This window comes from Pristis pectinata, chromosome 1 (assembly GCF_009764475.1).
Source record: "Pristis pectinata isolate sPriPec2 chromosome 1, sPriPec2.1.pri, whole genome shotgun sequence".
In the NCBI taxonomy this organism is placed as follows: Eukaryota; Metazoa; Chordata; class Chondrichthyes; order Rhinopristiformes; family Pristidae; genus Pristis; species Pristis pectinata.
The window spans coordinates 60,741,978-60,757,380 of NC_067405.1; the positions used below are offsets into that span (position 1 = coordinate 60,741,978).

The 15,403-nt window shown below is 41.8% G+C and overlaps 1 protein-coding gene across 6 annotated transcripts in view; it reads right to left on the reverse strand.

Annotated features, from left to right (window-relative positions):
* The window catches only part of LOC127571220 (diacylglycerol kinase beta), a 450,652-nt gene that overhangs the window by 81,404 nt on the left and 353,845 nt on the right, over positions 1 to 15,403 (reverse strand). For all 6 annotated transcript variants that reach the window (XM_052017450.1, XM_052017424.1, XM_052017441.1 and 3 more), the window contains one exon: positions 8,052 to 8,142. In XM_052017450.1, coding sequence (XP_051873410.1) covers positions 8,052 to 8,142 — 91 coding nt within the window. The remainder of the gene's footprint in view (positions 1 to 8,051; positions 8,143 to 15,403) is intronic.

The window sequence follows — 15,403 nt, forward strand, 5'->3', positions numbered from 1 at the left end:
CGACTTATTTGCTCCAACTGTTGCTCTGACTACTGATTGGATAACTTGTAACACAGATCCAGGAATTAATCCACAGATCTTGTGGCCTATACAGTTTGCAGTGAAATGGATGTTGTTTTTAGAGACTAGGGCACCAAAGGATTTTTAATTTCTTCTAAACACTATTTATGCCTCATTTTTAACCTTTGTTGGATTTATAATAGCTAAGATCATCAGAGTGGGTAGAAATCAATGCTTCCAACTTATAAGATCATAGGATATAGAGGCAAGTGTAGGCCCTTCATGCCTGGTTCGCCATTTAACAAGATCACAGTTGATCTTTTATCTCAGCAACACTTGCCTGCACTGACCCCTTGAATTTTTTTTTAATATCTAAAAATCTCCCAATATCGGTTTTGAATATACTCAACAACTGAGCCTCCATGCCCTGTTGGGTTCCAAGGACTCACAATGCTGTCATCTCAGTTCAGAATGGCTGACTCCTTATTTTGAGATTGTGACCCCTAGTTATAGACATCCAAGCCAGGGAAAACATCATCCCTATAATCTCACCTGTCAAGCCCAGTAAGAATTTTGGATGTTTAAAGAGACCAACTTTCATTCTTCCAAACTCCTGAACATAGGCAACGCCTTTGGACAAACACCCCATCCCAGGAATCAGTCTAGTAAGTCTTCATTGCATTCCCTCTGTCACAGTTTGGGAGATCGGACTTGTACACAATGTACCAGGTGCAGTCTCACCAGGGCTCTGCAGCAATGTATCTTGTACTCAAATCCACTTGCAATAGAGGCTGCCATACGTAATTCCTAATTGCTTTATTGCACCAGCACATTAACTTCAGTGATTTATGGGCATGTAGGCCCAGATTGCTCTCAACACAAACATCTTTCAATCTCTCACCATCTCTACTTTTTCCAACCAAAGTGGATGACCTCACACTTTTCCACACCATACACAATCAGCCATGTCCTTGCCTATTCATTTAACCCGTACATATCCCCTGATGCTTTTCTGCATCCTCTTCACCACCCGCATTGCCACCCAGCTTAGTATCATCAGCAAACTGAACACATTACCTTTTAACTCCTCATCAAAATCACTGATAATAAATTGTGAACAGCTGGGTTCCTGGCAACAATCCCCACAGAACCCCACTAGTCACAGCTTCCCAACCATAAAATTATCAATTTATTCCTAATCTGTTTCTGTCTGTTAACTAATCCTCAATCCATGCTTGTACATTATCCCTAATCCCATATGCTCTAATGATCTTTCTGTGGTACCTTGTCAAAGGCCTTCTGAAAGTCAAAATAAACACATATACCAGTTCCATTTTATCTATTCTGCGAGATACAGATTGACTAAATTTTAACGGATTTGTCAAATGTGATTTCCCTTTTATAATTCCATGTTGACTTCCCAAGGCTGTTTCTAAGTACTGTGCTATCACTTCCTAATTTCTACCATTTTCCTACTACTTCTGTCAAGCTAATTGGTCTCTTTCTTCTCTTCATCCCTCCTTTCCTAAATAGTCGGGTTACATATGCTTCAATCTGCAGGAACTGTTCTAGAACCCATGGAACAGTGGAAGATGACAACCAGTGCATCCACTATTTCCATAGCTCTTCCTCCAAATGCCAAGGATCCAGATCATCAGGTCCTGGGCATTCACTGCCTTTCAATGTTTAAAAAATTTCTCCAATTAGAGTAGTGAGTCTGTGGAATTCTCTGCACAAGGAAGCAGTAGAGGCTACCTCATTAAATATATTTAAGACACAGTTAGATAGATTTTTGCATAGTAGGGGGATTAAGGGTTATGGGGAAAAGGCAGGTAGGTGGAGCTGAGTCCAAGGCCAGATCAACCATGATCTTATTGAATGGCGGAGCAGGCTTGACAGGCCAGATGACCTCCTCCTGCTCCTATTTCTTATGTAATTATGTTTCCATTAATATGAATTTCTTTCACTTTTTTGTTTTCTTATGATATAGGAGACCACTATTTGGTCCACTCATTCAGTCTAGACCTATAGTTCTTCAATATTTCCAGATGTGTCTTCTGTGAAGACAAACAAAAAATATTCAGAACATAGAACAATTACAGCACAATTCAGGCCTTTTGGCCCACAAAGCTGTGCCGAACATGTCCCTACCCTACAAGGCTTACCCATAGCCCTCTATTTTACTCAGCTCCATATACCTATCTAACAGTCTCTTGAAAGACCCTATCGTATCAGCCTCCACCACCATCTCCGGCAGCCCATTCCACGCACTCACCACTCTCTGAGTAAAAAAACTTACCCCTGACATCTCCTCTATATCTACTCCCCAGCAGCTTAAACTTATGTCCTCTTGTGGCCACCAATTCAGCCCTGGGGAAAAGCCTCTATCTACCCTATCAATACCTCTCATCATCTTATACACCTCTATCAGGTCCCCCCTCATCCTCCATCTCTCCAAGGAGAAAAGGCCAGGTTCCCTCAACCTGCTTTCATAAGGCATGCTCCACATCCCAGGCAGCATCCTTGTAAATCTCCCCTGCACCCTATGGCTTCCACATCTTTCCTGTAGTGAGGCGACCAGAACTGAGCACAGTACTCCAAGTGGGGTCTGACCAGGGACCTATACAGCTGTAACAATACCTCCCGGCTCCTAAATTCAATTCCCCGATTGATGAAGGACAATACACCATATGCCTTCTTAAGCACAGAGTCAACCTGCACTGGCACTTTGAACGTCCTATGGACTCGGACCCCAAGATCCCTCTGATCCTCCACACTGCCAAGAGTCCTACCATTAAGACTATATACCGCCAACTATAGACCTACCAAAATGAACCACTTCACACTTATCTGGGTTGAACTGCATCTGCCACTTCTCAGCCCAACTCTGCATCCTATCTATATCCCTCTGTAACCTCTGACAGCCCTCCAAACTATCCACAACACCCCCAACCTTCGTGTCATCCACAAACTTACTAACCCACCCCTCCACTTCCTCATCCAGGTCATTTATAAAAATCACAAATAGTAAGGGTCCCAGTACAGATCCCTGAGGTACACCACTGCTCACTGACCTCCACTCAGAATACGACTCCTCAACAACCACTGTTTGCCTTCTGTGGGCCAGCCAGTTCTGGATCCACACTGCAATGTCCCCTTGGATCCCATGTCTCCTCACCTTCTCCATAAGCCTCACGTAGGGTACTTTATCAAACGCCTTGCTGAAATCCATATACACTACATCTACTGCTCTCCCTTCATCGATGTGCTTAGTCACATCCTCAAAAAATTCAATCAGGCTCGTAAGGCAGGACCTGTTTAATTTCTCTGCCATTTTCCTATTATCCAGCATAATTTCTCTTGTCTCAGACTGCAGGAGACCATGTTAACTTTACCAAATCTTTTCATTTTTACCTTTCTATTGAAACCTTTACAATCTTGATTTTATGGTCATAGAGTCATACAGCACAGAAATAGGCCCTTTGGCCTCACTTGTTCATGCCGACCAAGTTGCCTACTTGAGCTGGTCCCACGTGCCTGCATTTGGCCCATATCGCTCTAAACCCTTCCTATCCATGTATCTGTCCTAATGTCTTTTACCCGCATCTACCACTTCCTCTGGCAGCTCGTAACACATACCCACCACACTCTGAGCCCTTTAAATCTTTCCCCTCTCACCTTAAATCTATGCCCTCTGGATTTAGACTCCCCTCCCTTGGGAAAAGGACTGTGACCATTCATCCTATCCATGCCCCTCATCTTATATACCTCTATAACGTCACCCCTCAGTCTCCTATGCTCCAGGGGAAAATATTCCCCTTGCTAGACTATCTCATATTCTCCTTTTCCTTTCACTATCAATTTCTTAGTCCAACTTTGGTGAGTTCTGAAATTTTCCCAATCCTCAGGTTAACTGCTCTTTTTGGTGACATTGCCTTTTCCTTTGACCTAATGCTAACTTTAACTTTTTTGTTGACCAAACCGGATCCCTTTTCCTGTTGGGTTTTGTGCCTTGAAGGGATATATATTCATTCTTTAAATATTGTCCATTACTTATTTAATGTCATATCGTTCAATGCAGTTTTCCAATCTACAATAGCCAACCTCATAAATTTATAAAAGCAAAATACAAATGTAAGTCCATGCCTGCAATTGAACCAAATCATTTAATTTTTCTATAAAATTCACTCTTTCCTAAAGGCTGCTTAGGAACCAGATTATTAATTAACCTTTCCTATTGTACAGTAGATTTAAAATAGCCTCTGTCCTCATCAATCCCTGAAGACACTGACAAAGAAAACCATGTCTGATACACTCCATGAATTTATTCTCCACATTATTACAGCCCAGTTACTATATAGATTAAAGTCCTTCATGATTATTGTATTGTCCTTGTTCTATGTACCTCTAATTTCCTTATGTATACCATACCTACATTACCACTACCGTTTGGTGTCCTGCAGACAACTCCCACCAATATTTTCTTAGCTTCAGTCAACCTGTTATTGCTACTTGATTTTCTGAGATAAATCCTTTCTCTCTAATGTCTTTATCCCATCCATTATTATCATGGCTACCCCTCCTCCATTTCCATTCTGCCTCTCTCTCCTGAATGTTAAGTATCCTGGAATATTTAATTCCCATCCTTGGTAACTTTGTAACCTTGCCTCTGTAATAGCTATTGGATCCATCATACATATTTCCATTTGTGCCATTAATTCATCCATCTTGGTAGGAATGCTGCATGCATTCAGATAAAGAGCCTTCAATTCTACCTTTTTACCCACCCGTACTCGAATTGGAGGTATAGGTAATGTTTGTATGCTCTGTTCCTTTGTGACATACTCTGGTTACTTACTACCGTTTCACTACTCTATACCTATACCTTGTTCTTTTATTTTCTAAATTTTCTCTAACCAATACCCCCTCCACCCAGCTATCCTGCCTAGTCCCCCTCATCCCACTATACTTTTCTGGTTAAAACCTTATCTACAGTCCTATCTTTGTGAACTGCAAGGACACTGGGCCCACCCTTATTCAAGAGAACCGAGTGTCAATGGAATGGATCTCTTTTTTTAACCCCAGTACCAGCGCGTGTTCGATGAATTTAAAGAGGTATGAAAAACTTGAGTCCAAATTAAAAATCAGAACCACAACAATTTTTGAGTTGCACATTAAACTCTGACCTTATTGATCCCATGTCAATTTGTATGTGGTTCGGGTAATAATCCAGAGATTATCACTTTTGCGGTTCTGGTTTTTAATATGGACTCGAATTGCTCATACCTCTTACCTCGAATTGTTCAGCACCACTGTTGTTGGTAAAATCTCAGATGGCGAAGAGGAGACATACAGGATTGAGATAGATTGGCTGGTTGAGTGGTGTCACAACAACAACCTTGCACTCAAAGTCTACAAGACAAAGGAACTGATTGTGGACTTCAGGAATGGGAAGTCAGGAGAACACAGAACAGTCCTCTTGAGGGGTCAGCGGTGAAAACAGTGAGCAGCTTCAAGTTCCTGGACATCTACATCTCGAAGGATCTATTCTAGGCCCAACACATTGATGCAATCACAAAGAAGGCAAACCAGTGTCTCTACTTTGTTAGGAGTTCGAGGAGATTGGGTGTGTCAGCGAAGACTCTTGCAAATTTCTATAGATGTACAGTAGAGAGCATTCTGACTGGTTGCATCACAGCCTGGTATGGAGCCTCCAATGCACAGGATTGCAAGAGGCTACAAAGGGTTGTACACTCAGCCAGCTCCATCATGGGCACAACCCTCCCCACCACTGAGGACATCTTCAAGAGGTAGTGTCTCAAGAAGGTGGCATACATCACTAAGGACCCTCACAATCTGGGACGTGCCCTCTTCTCATTACTGTCGTCGGGGAGGAGGTACAGGAGCCTGAAGACCCACACTCAACGATTTAGGAACAGCTTCTTCCTCTCCGTCGTCATATTTCTGAATGGTCCATGAACATTACCTTGTTATTCCTTCCCCCCACCCCCGCACTATTTATTTATTTTGTAATTTATAGTAATTTATGTTTTTGCACTGTACTACTGCCACAAAAACAACAAATTTCACATCATATAAGTCAGCAATAATAAACCTGATTCTGATAGGAGAACTGACATCTCTGTCCTATCTATATTATTGGATCCCATATGGACCATGACAACTTGGACATTCCCCTGCTACTCCAAGTTCCTCTCTAGTCCCGAGATGTCCTTAAACTTGGCACCAGTCAGATTAAAAGGATCCAACAGCAGTTGGGGAATAGCATGAAAGCTTCAGGTGGAAGGGAAGAGATTGGGACAACATGAACCAAGTCATTTGGGTATTGTAGCCATCTTTTGTTTTCCTGTTTGTCTGCTGGTCTTCACCCCCAATTCTCTTCACCTATCAATATCAACTTCTGACGTGAGACACTTTCAGAGGATCTGTACACATTCGAAGTCCTTGTTATATTCTCGTCTCACAGAGGGATTATTTGATCACAGTGTGTGCGAGAATTAGAAGCAAGCCAGATTCTGCTCTCATTTGATCTCTTTGCAGATACTGTTTCCAGCAGAGCTCTATTAAGCAGAAAACACATCTGACCGATTTTTTTTTGCCCACTCCTGTCATTAACTACTTAGGACTGAGGTTAATTTGAAGCCAATCTTCTTTTAACCCCAGAGAGTTTCTCAGTTTTGGCAACCCAGAACAGGAACCCAAGGATTTTCTTTTCCTCCTTCAGGTGAAACTGTCCCACTGTAACAGCTTGCCTCCTCCCAATAAAAACATCCAGATGTACAAAGCTGTTCTGGAAAGCTGTTGTAATTGTAAATTCAACCAACTACTGATCAGAGATGAGGGAACCAAAGGTCATTTATTTTCTTTTTAACTTCTCCAATTTAAGTGACATTTCTTTAATTAACTTTGAATCAAGACAATTACTTGAAACATCTTAGCTGAAATAAGTGTTTGCCATGTTTTCTAACTGGAGCCTTTAACTAAATATTTATACAAAGCTGAGAGGGGAAATGTGTGTCCCCAGCCAAAACATGTTCCAGCTCTGGAAAATCACTCCTAACTACTGTGCTGAGGCTTGTGAAATTTCTTGGAAGCAAAGCAAGCAGCAATTCTTAATATCTGTTACAAGTTGTTACTGCGTGAGCAAAGCAGGTTAAAATTAGTGCATGAGTTCATGAAATCATGAATTCACAGCCGGAAAGAATGTGTGAAGCAGTGACCTGCAAACAGCATAATCAGGCTCCTTTAAATAATCTACAGATTGCGCTATTAAAATTGATAGTCAGGATGATCGTTTTAATTAACAAAATGAAGATATCCTCTGCAATCTTTTACAACCAGATTATAGCTCAAGATTACAATGCATTATAAAGTAACAATGAGTTGGCCAGGTGTTGAGCATCTTAAATAATTCTTCTTTATTTTTTGGGACTAATTAGCACCTTTTTAATAATACAACTATTCGCAGCATCCCTTGGGCAAATATTTAGAGAGAACACCATGGGTATTTTTCATGCACAGCTGCAGTTATTCATTCCCCATCCAGATGGTATGCATTAAGGAGGGGCCCTGGTGAAATATGGTTTCAAGTTCAAGGAAATTGGAAGTAATTTTTTGGAATTGTTATTAATAGTCTGACGTGTCAGTAAATCACATCTTAAGCAGAATGCATAACCTTTGCAAAGAACTACATTCAGCTCAGATTTAGAATCTGGGCGAGTAATACATGGTAGGCATTGTTGATTTACTTACAGTTCCTCATTGCTGCTTTCCAAATTTTACACAGATTCTTGGTACAGGAAAAATATGTCCATCAATATTTGTAAGAGGCATTAATGCTCCAAGTATAGACCATACTTGAGAAAGGTTCAAAGGGTTTACAAGTAATATTTTGACCTGTCCTTCTCATCCAGAAGCTGAATAATTTTACAGCATATATTCAGTGATTTCTTCTCTTATTTAACTTCCTTAAGTCTTTTTTTCTCTTTAGTGACAATAAAATACTGCCAAAAGGAAAACAAGATACCTACCTCCACTTCTACAAATTCATTTAACTTTTTGCAAGTAGCGGAAAATGTCTCTGTCGTTCCAAATTCAAAATACCATAGTTTGTTCTTCATTCTGAAAAGAATATGAAGAGACATAAGCTATTATATGTAACCGAGGATCTATTTTGAAAACACAACTCACTTCAAAAATCTTCCTTGTGAAATGTATTGTTAAGATTGTAACACAGATTGCAGCAGCTAATAGCTTATCCATAGGAATCCAGGCAGTAGAGAATCTGCATCACAAAGATCTTTCCCCATTAGTCATTGACCAAACTGAAAGTAACCAAGGGCAGTGAGTGAGTCATCACTTATGATATACAGCAATGATTACCAGTGGCTTTATTCAATTTAAAATGCAACCCCAACTAGAGCTAGAGAGTGGAGCTAGCGCTAGCCTTGAGGATACCCTGGGAAGGGAATGGCATCTCTGCCTGGTTGGCAGAGGAGAGATATGGCAGCTGCTTGTTTATAAATACATGAATGGTCCCTTCCACTCCAACAGCAATCCTTTAATCTTACAAAAGTATGGATAACAGGTCTATCTTCATATCATAGGCTCAAAAATTAATTTTAGAAAATGTAGAGAGTTTTTAAACAATTTGTTATATAGTATCATTACTGTCAAATGAACATCCCACAGCACCTCAGACCATTAGCTGTTGACAAGGATGAGACTTTTGGTAAGGCATTCCAGATTGTGGAGACCAGGCTGAAGACATTGTTGACAGTGACTGGGCTAAAGGAGGGGAAATGCACGAGATGACAGGGTCAGAGAAAGATTAAGTGTAGGAGGGAGGATTTGTACTGCTGGGTTAAGTTGCTAATATAGACAAGGTAGAGGCAAGGGCATTAAGGGATTTAAACAAAAGAATTGGAATTTTAACATTGAAGGAAGAGAGAGGTGGAGAAACAGAGGGTTTAGACAGTGAATTTCAGTGTAAGGCACTGAAACTAGTGGGATGGAAAAACTGCTGGTGCTGTTAACACCGCCCCCCCTCCCCCACCGCCGTCCCCAAGAAGCCTGCGAGGATGGAGAAAGAGCAGGAAATGGCAATAACCGTGACTGCTCTTAAGAGGGCTGAGAAGGACATTTTCATGGCAAGGAAGGCACAAAGGATTGTATTGCGGCTCCCCAGGGGAACCAGGAAGGCAACAAGTAGGATGGTAAAACTCCCAGTGTTGGACTCTTGTGAGAATGATGGGGATGAGGAAGATGGCAAAATATCTGGATGGATTTCAATTTATAAAAGGAAAGTACACATGAAATGGGGGGAATCTATTTGTAAACAGGAGGTATGAAGGAAACAACATGAGACAATTCCAACTGAAGGTCTAAGATTTTGTAGTGGGTTGAAGTTGATTTTTTTTGTAAGTTACTGGGGTGCCTGCAAGCCACTGAACAGGTTTGAAGAAATCTGGGAAGAGGCTCTGAATCCATGACCCTTTGAGAGGACAATGCAGTGCTGGAGGCTACCTAAGACCCAAGAGCAGAGGAAGGATGGAATACTGGCCACGAGCTACTAAGGGTCCAGCAGAAATGCACAATGGCCTTAGGTGTTAACTGTGTGCACTCGCTGATCTGGTACAGTAGCAGGTGGTGAAGGTGAAGGGGAAGTGAATCCCATGGACCAACATCATTGAAGTCCACAGGCCCAGGGAGACTGAGAGTTAAGTATATATTAACAAAAAAGCTTGCAATTATGTAGCACTTTACATAACAACAGAATGCCCTCAACATGTACAGCCAATGAAGAACTTCTTAAGTGCAGTCATTGCTGCATAAATAGAACATAGCAGCCAGTTTGCACCTAGCAAGATCCCATGAATTGCAGTAATGGTAACGACCATATATCTCTGTTCTTTTCCAGAGAGAATGGTTGAGTAATAACTATTAGGTAGGAAATAATTGCTTTAACGTTGTGAGGAAAACCTGCTATGAGATTTTTTTCCACATTCACCTGAGAGGGCAGATAGTGCCCTGATTTATCGTTTAACTATGCAACTTTCAGGGTTTTCCTGTTCATGTCTATGGAGTGGTGTTCAACTCCATGACCTGTTGATTCAAAAGCAGGGGTGCCTTTAAGGGTCATATGCTTAAGGAAAGAAAGCTTTACCTGGTGAGATGTATCCTGGGCTGTGGCGTGAGGCAAGGTATTGGTATTGGTTTATTATTGTCAATTGTACCGAGGTACAGTGAAAAACTTGTCTTGCATACCGATTGTACAGATTAATTCATTACACAATGCATTGAGGTAGTACAGAGTGCAATGAGGTGTAGTACAGGGTAAAAACAATAACAGAATTCACGTAAAGTGTCATAGCTACAGGGAAGTGCATTGCAGGTAGACAATAAGGTGCAGGTCATAACAAGGTAGATTGTGAAGTCAAGAGTCTATCTCATCATATAAGGGAACCTTTCAATAGGGCCCTGACAGAGAGTTTTTAATTTTCACTGACCAGAGGTGAGGTGCCAGATGATTGAAGCATTGAGAAGGGCAGCAGGGATTAGCCGGGTAATTACGGGCCTTTGAATCAGTGGGGTAGGAAGGTTATTGGAAAAAATTGTGCTGGACTGGATTATTCTGTACTTGGAAAGGAAGGGCGAATCAAAGATAGCCAGCCTGGCTTCGTTAGGGAGAGATCCTATCCGACTAATTTGATTGAAATTTTCAAAGAGGTAACAAAGTGTATTGATCAATGGAGTGTGGTTGATGCAAGGACTTCAGTAAGACCTTTAACAAGGTCCCTCTCAAGGTTAGAGACCGGGGATCCAGGGCAAGTTGGCAAATTGGTGATAGGAAGCAGAGGGTGATGGTGGAGTATTGTTTCTGTGGTCGGAGGACACAAGGATAAGTGCTGAGACCCCTTGGTTTGTTATGTCCACTAATAATTTGAATATTAATATAGGAGGTATGATCATTAAGTCACAGGCAACATGAAAATCTTTAGCGTTGTTCATAGCAGGGAGGATAGTTCTAGGCTACACAGTGATACTGGTCAGTTGGTAAGATGGGCAAAGCCATGGATAGAATTTGCCAACTTGCCCAGGATCCCCGGTCTCTAACCTTGAGTGGGACCTTGTTAAAGGTCTTACTGAAGTCCTTGCATCAACCACACTCCATTGATCAATACACTTTGTTACCTCTTTGAAAATTTCAATCAAATTAGTCGGATAGGATCTCTCCCCAACGAAGCCAGGCTGGCTATCTTTGATTCGCCCTTCCTTTCCAAGTACAGAATAATCCAGTCCAGCACAATTTTTTCCAATAACCTTCCTACCCCACTGATTCAAAGGCCCGTAATTACCCGGCTAATCCCTGCTGCCCTTCTCAATGCTTCAATCATCTGGTACCTTACCTCTGGTCAGTGAAAATTAAAAACTCTCTGTCAGGACCCTATTGAAAGGTTCCCTTATATGATGAGATGGACTCTTGACTTCACAATCTACCTTGTTATGACCTGCACCTTATTGTCTACCTGCAATGCACTTCCCTGTAGCTATGACACTTTATGTGAATTCTGTTATTGTTTTTACCCTGTACTACCTCATTGCACTCTGTACTACCTCAATGTGTGAGGTAAGTGTGAGATGATGCATTTTAGGAGGACATACATAATGAATGGTAGGGCTTTAGTGAGCATTGCAGATCAGAGGGACCTTGCTGTACAAATCCAAGCACGCCTTAAGGTGGCAGCACAGGTAGATAGGGTGTGATGAAGGCATACAAGATACTTACCTTCATTGCCCAGGGCAGGGAATCTAAGAGCAGGGAGGTTATGGAACAACTTTATGAAGCATTGATAAGGCCACAGCTAAAGTGCTGTGTAGGAAGGACATGACTGCCCCGGAGAGGGTGCAGGGGGAGATTCACCAGGACGTTGCCTGGAATGGAGCATTTCAGTTATGATTAAAGACTGGATAAACTGGTTTTGTTTTCCTTGGAGTGGAGGAGGCTGAGGGGATATCTGAGAGAGGTGCACAAAATTATGAGGGGGATCGATAGGGTAGATAGTAGAAACTTTTCCCCCCCTTAGTAGAGGTATCTAAAACTAGAGGGCATAGTTTCAAGCTAAGGATTAAGAGATTTAGAGGGGATCTGAGTTAGAACCTTTTCACTCAGAGGGTAATTAGAATCTGGAACGCACTGAGAAGGTCGTGGAGGGAGGTTCCCTCACAAGATTTAAGAAGCATCTGGACAAACACTTAAATTGCCTTTGAATACAAGGCTACAAACCAGGCGCTGCTAAGTGGGATTATTGTTGATAGATTTTGAACATAGTGAGCCAAAAGAACTGTTTCTGTGCTGTATGATTTGACTTATGAGTCTATCCAGTAAGATTTGCATACAAAAGCAGCGAAGAGGCCACTGTGGACAGCGTTTGACAAATGTTCATTGGGACCGCAGCCAGTTTTTCCTTTCACCTGGTTCACATTAAACTCACATCAATATTCTGGAGAACAGGTGCTTAATCAGCTGAACAGCCCTCATGCAGCCACTGATGTTGCAGTCACAGATTCCAAGTGCACAAAGCACAACAGAAGTAAACAAAATAACTTGGAGGAAAAATAAATACAGGAAAGAACGTCAACTGCCTCAGACAGGAATTGTGCATCAAGGAAACAAAACTTCAACAGCAGAAGTTAAAATAGAAGACGACAAAATGAAGGAACTACTGAAGAAACGGAATGGAATATGGAAAAACAGAAATGGAGCACTTAGAACGTAAGCCCGTGCCAGCTGAAGTATTGGAACACAGGAACATATGAAATAGGCCACTAACTGTTCATGCCTGCTCTGCTAATCAATATAATCATGGCTGGTGTATTACCTCAGCCCCACTTTCCTACACCAGCCCCATAATCCCTTAATTTCCTTATAATCCAAAAAATTATTAAATATTCGGAAACATTTTAGTCCATTGCTATACTTAAAGCCTTGAAGACTATTTTATTGGAAACATCAAGGTAAAATGATTTAAAAATGGTTAAGAACACTCAGCAGCACAGGCAGCATCTGTGCAAGGAGAAACATACTTGATGCCTCAGTTTGAAGACCCTCCATTGGACTCAACTGGGAAGTGGGAGTGAGAAACACCTGCAGTCTCCTGTGTCCCCTCACCTCAGGAGCTGCAGCTTCACTTCATTAGAGATATTCCCTTTGTCTGATCTTCCCATCACACCCTCTCTCAACTTAAAACTAATTTGTCTTCTCACTCTCCCCAGTCCTGACAAAGGGTCGTTGACCCGAAAAGTTAACTTTTCGGTTCCAATGATGCTGCCCGATCTGCTGAGTAGTTCCAACATTTTTTTGTTTATATTTCAGATTTTCAGCATCTGCAGTTTTTTAAAAAAAAATTTCAGTTATTGTGAACTTTACCAAACTAGGCACTACTATTATAAACTTCTCAAGTTAGGGTTCACCAGACAACCATTATTGCATTTTGTTCCCCTTTACTCTATGGGGTAAATGGGCCTCCAGTCACAGGACCAAAGTGCCATTTGTTCAAGGGTTCAAAATTATTAAAAGGTTTGTAGAAATAAAGGGATGTCGAGGAAGTTCACTGCTGCTTCTCAAGATGGAGCACAGATGGCAGGAGGGTGTGGAGTTGAGTGTCTGAGCAAGGAGCAATGCAATTGGAGGAAGAGAGAGTGAGCTTCCAGTAAAGCAGCACTGAGCGCAGGCTGGAGTCACCTGAAAACCAAACATGTGTACAGCTGTGCTGAAGATAGGGCTTCACATGAACAACATTAACCATGGCCAATTGTTGTTACAGGAGTACCTCCAGCAATGTTCAAATTAACCAGTATGGCAACAGTATTATGCAAAATAATCAGTGCCATAACAGCATTATTCAAATAAAATTTATTTTTGGGCTTTTGTTTCTGATTCTTCCAGTTCTTCAGCATACTTTTCCTGACAATCCTTTGCAAGCCAGAGTTTGAGAGCCAGTTATACTATTAGTGTGCTGACTGTGTCACACTATGGTCAGCAGTCATGTTTAGACAATTCAATGAGCTTTAAAGTTTGGCAGGTATCTTTTAGGGTGAGCTGTTCCCTAAAGCACGACTGAACTGGAGCAAGAACCTGCATCCTGGTACGCCCCCATGCTGGGTATTATTTACAGAGTCTGGGAACAGGTGGCTGTCTTCCAGCCTCAGAGATGAATTATTAGTGTTCCCTACGTAACATGGTAAACTATATATATGTTGCTAAATAAAGATCTGTAAACAATTATTTATATTTTAAAATGAACAGTTTAGTTTGACACTGAATCATTGCTGCATTAAAAAACAATGCATCTCAAGGTTGTTTCCTATGAGGTAACCTTTTAATGGAGTCATAGATAAGAGCAATAGAGTCACACAGTATGGAAACAGGCCCTTTGGCCCACTGATCAGCAAGAACCTATTTTACCGATTTACTGTAATCCTATTTTATTCTCCCCAACTCATCAACTCCCCCAGCTCCTACCATTCACCTACACACCTGGGGCAATTTACAGTAGCCAAATTAAACCTACCAACTAATGTCTTGTAGAAATTAGAAGTTAATACATTAAGTCTAAACAGAACTATTACCTTTTAAGCAGAAGTGCTCTTCCTGAACAAAATAAAGGAGAGGAATAGAGACAAGAGACTGCAGATGCTGGAAATTGGAACAAAATAAAATACAAACTGCTGGAGGAATTCAACAGGTCAAGGAGCATCTGTGGAAAGCAAAGAGATGGTTGGCGTTTCAGTCAAGATCCTGCATCAGGACTGAGAGTGTAGATGGAAGATTGTGAGTATGCAGAGGTGACTGGGAGGGGTGAGACAGGGACTGGGAGGTGAAAGGTCGAACCAGGTGAGGAGGGAGTATTTTGAGACAGAAGCTGGTGGGTGACAGATGGAAATGGATAAAGGGAAAAAAGTGGGCAGTCGGAACTAGGTGAGGGGGAAGGTAGAGACAGAGACTGGAAGATGATGTGGAACCAGATAAGGGATGGATGATGGGCAGTTGGACCCAGATAGGGGAGGGGATAGGAAAGGGGGAAGAAACCCAGGTGGATAGGTGTGTGGGTAACGGGCAGATGGAACTAGGTGGAAGAGGGTGATGAGTATAGGTAATGGGGGGGGGGGGGGTTTGTGGATGGAAAAGGTGAAGAGAGGGAGTGAGGTCCTGGGTGGACTGGTGGGAGTAGGAAGGGGAAACAAGGGGAGTAGGTTACCTGAAATTGGAAAATTCAATGTTCGCATCATTGAGCTGTAGGCTACCCCAGTGGAAAATGAGGTACTATTCCTCTAGTCTGTGTTTGGTCTCACCACGCCAGTGGAAAAGGCCGAGGACAGA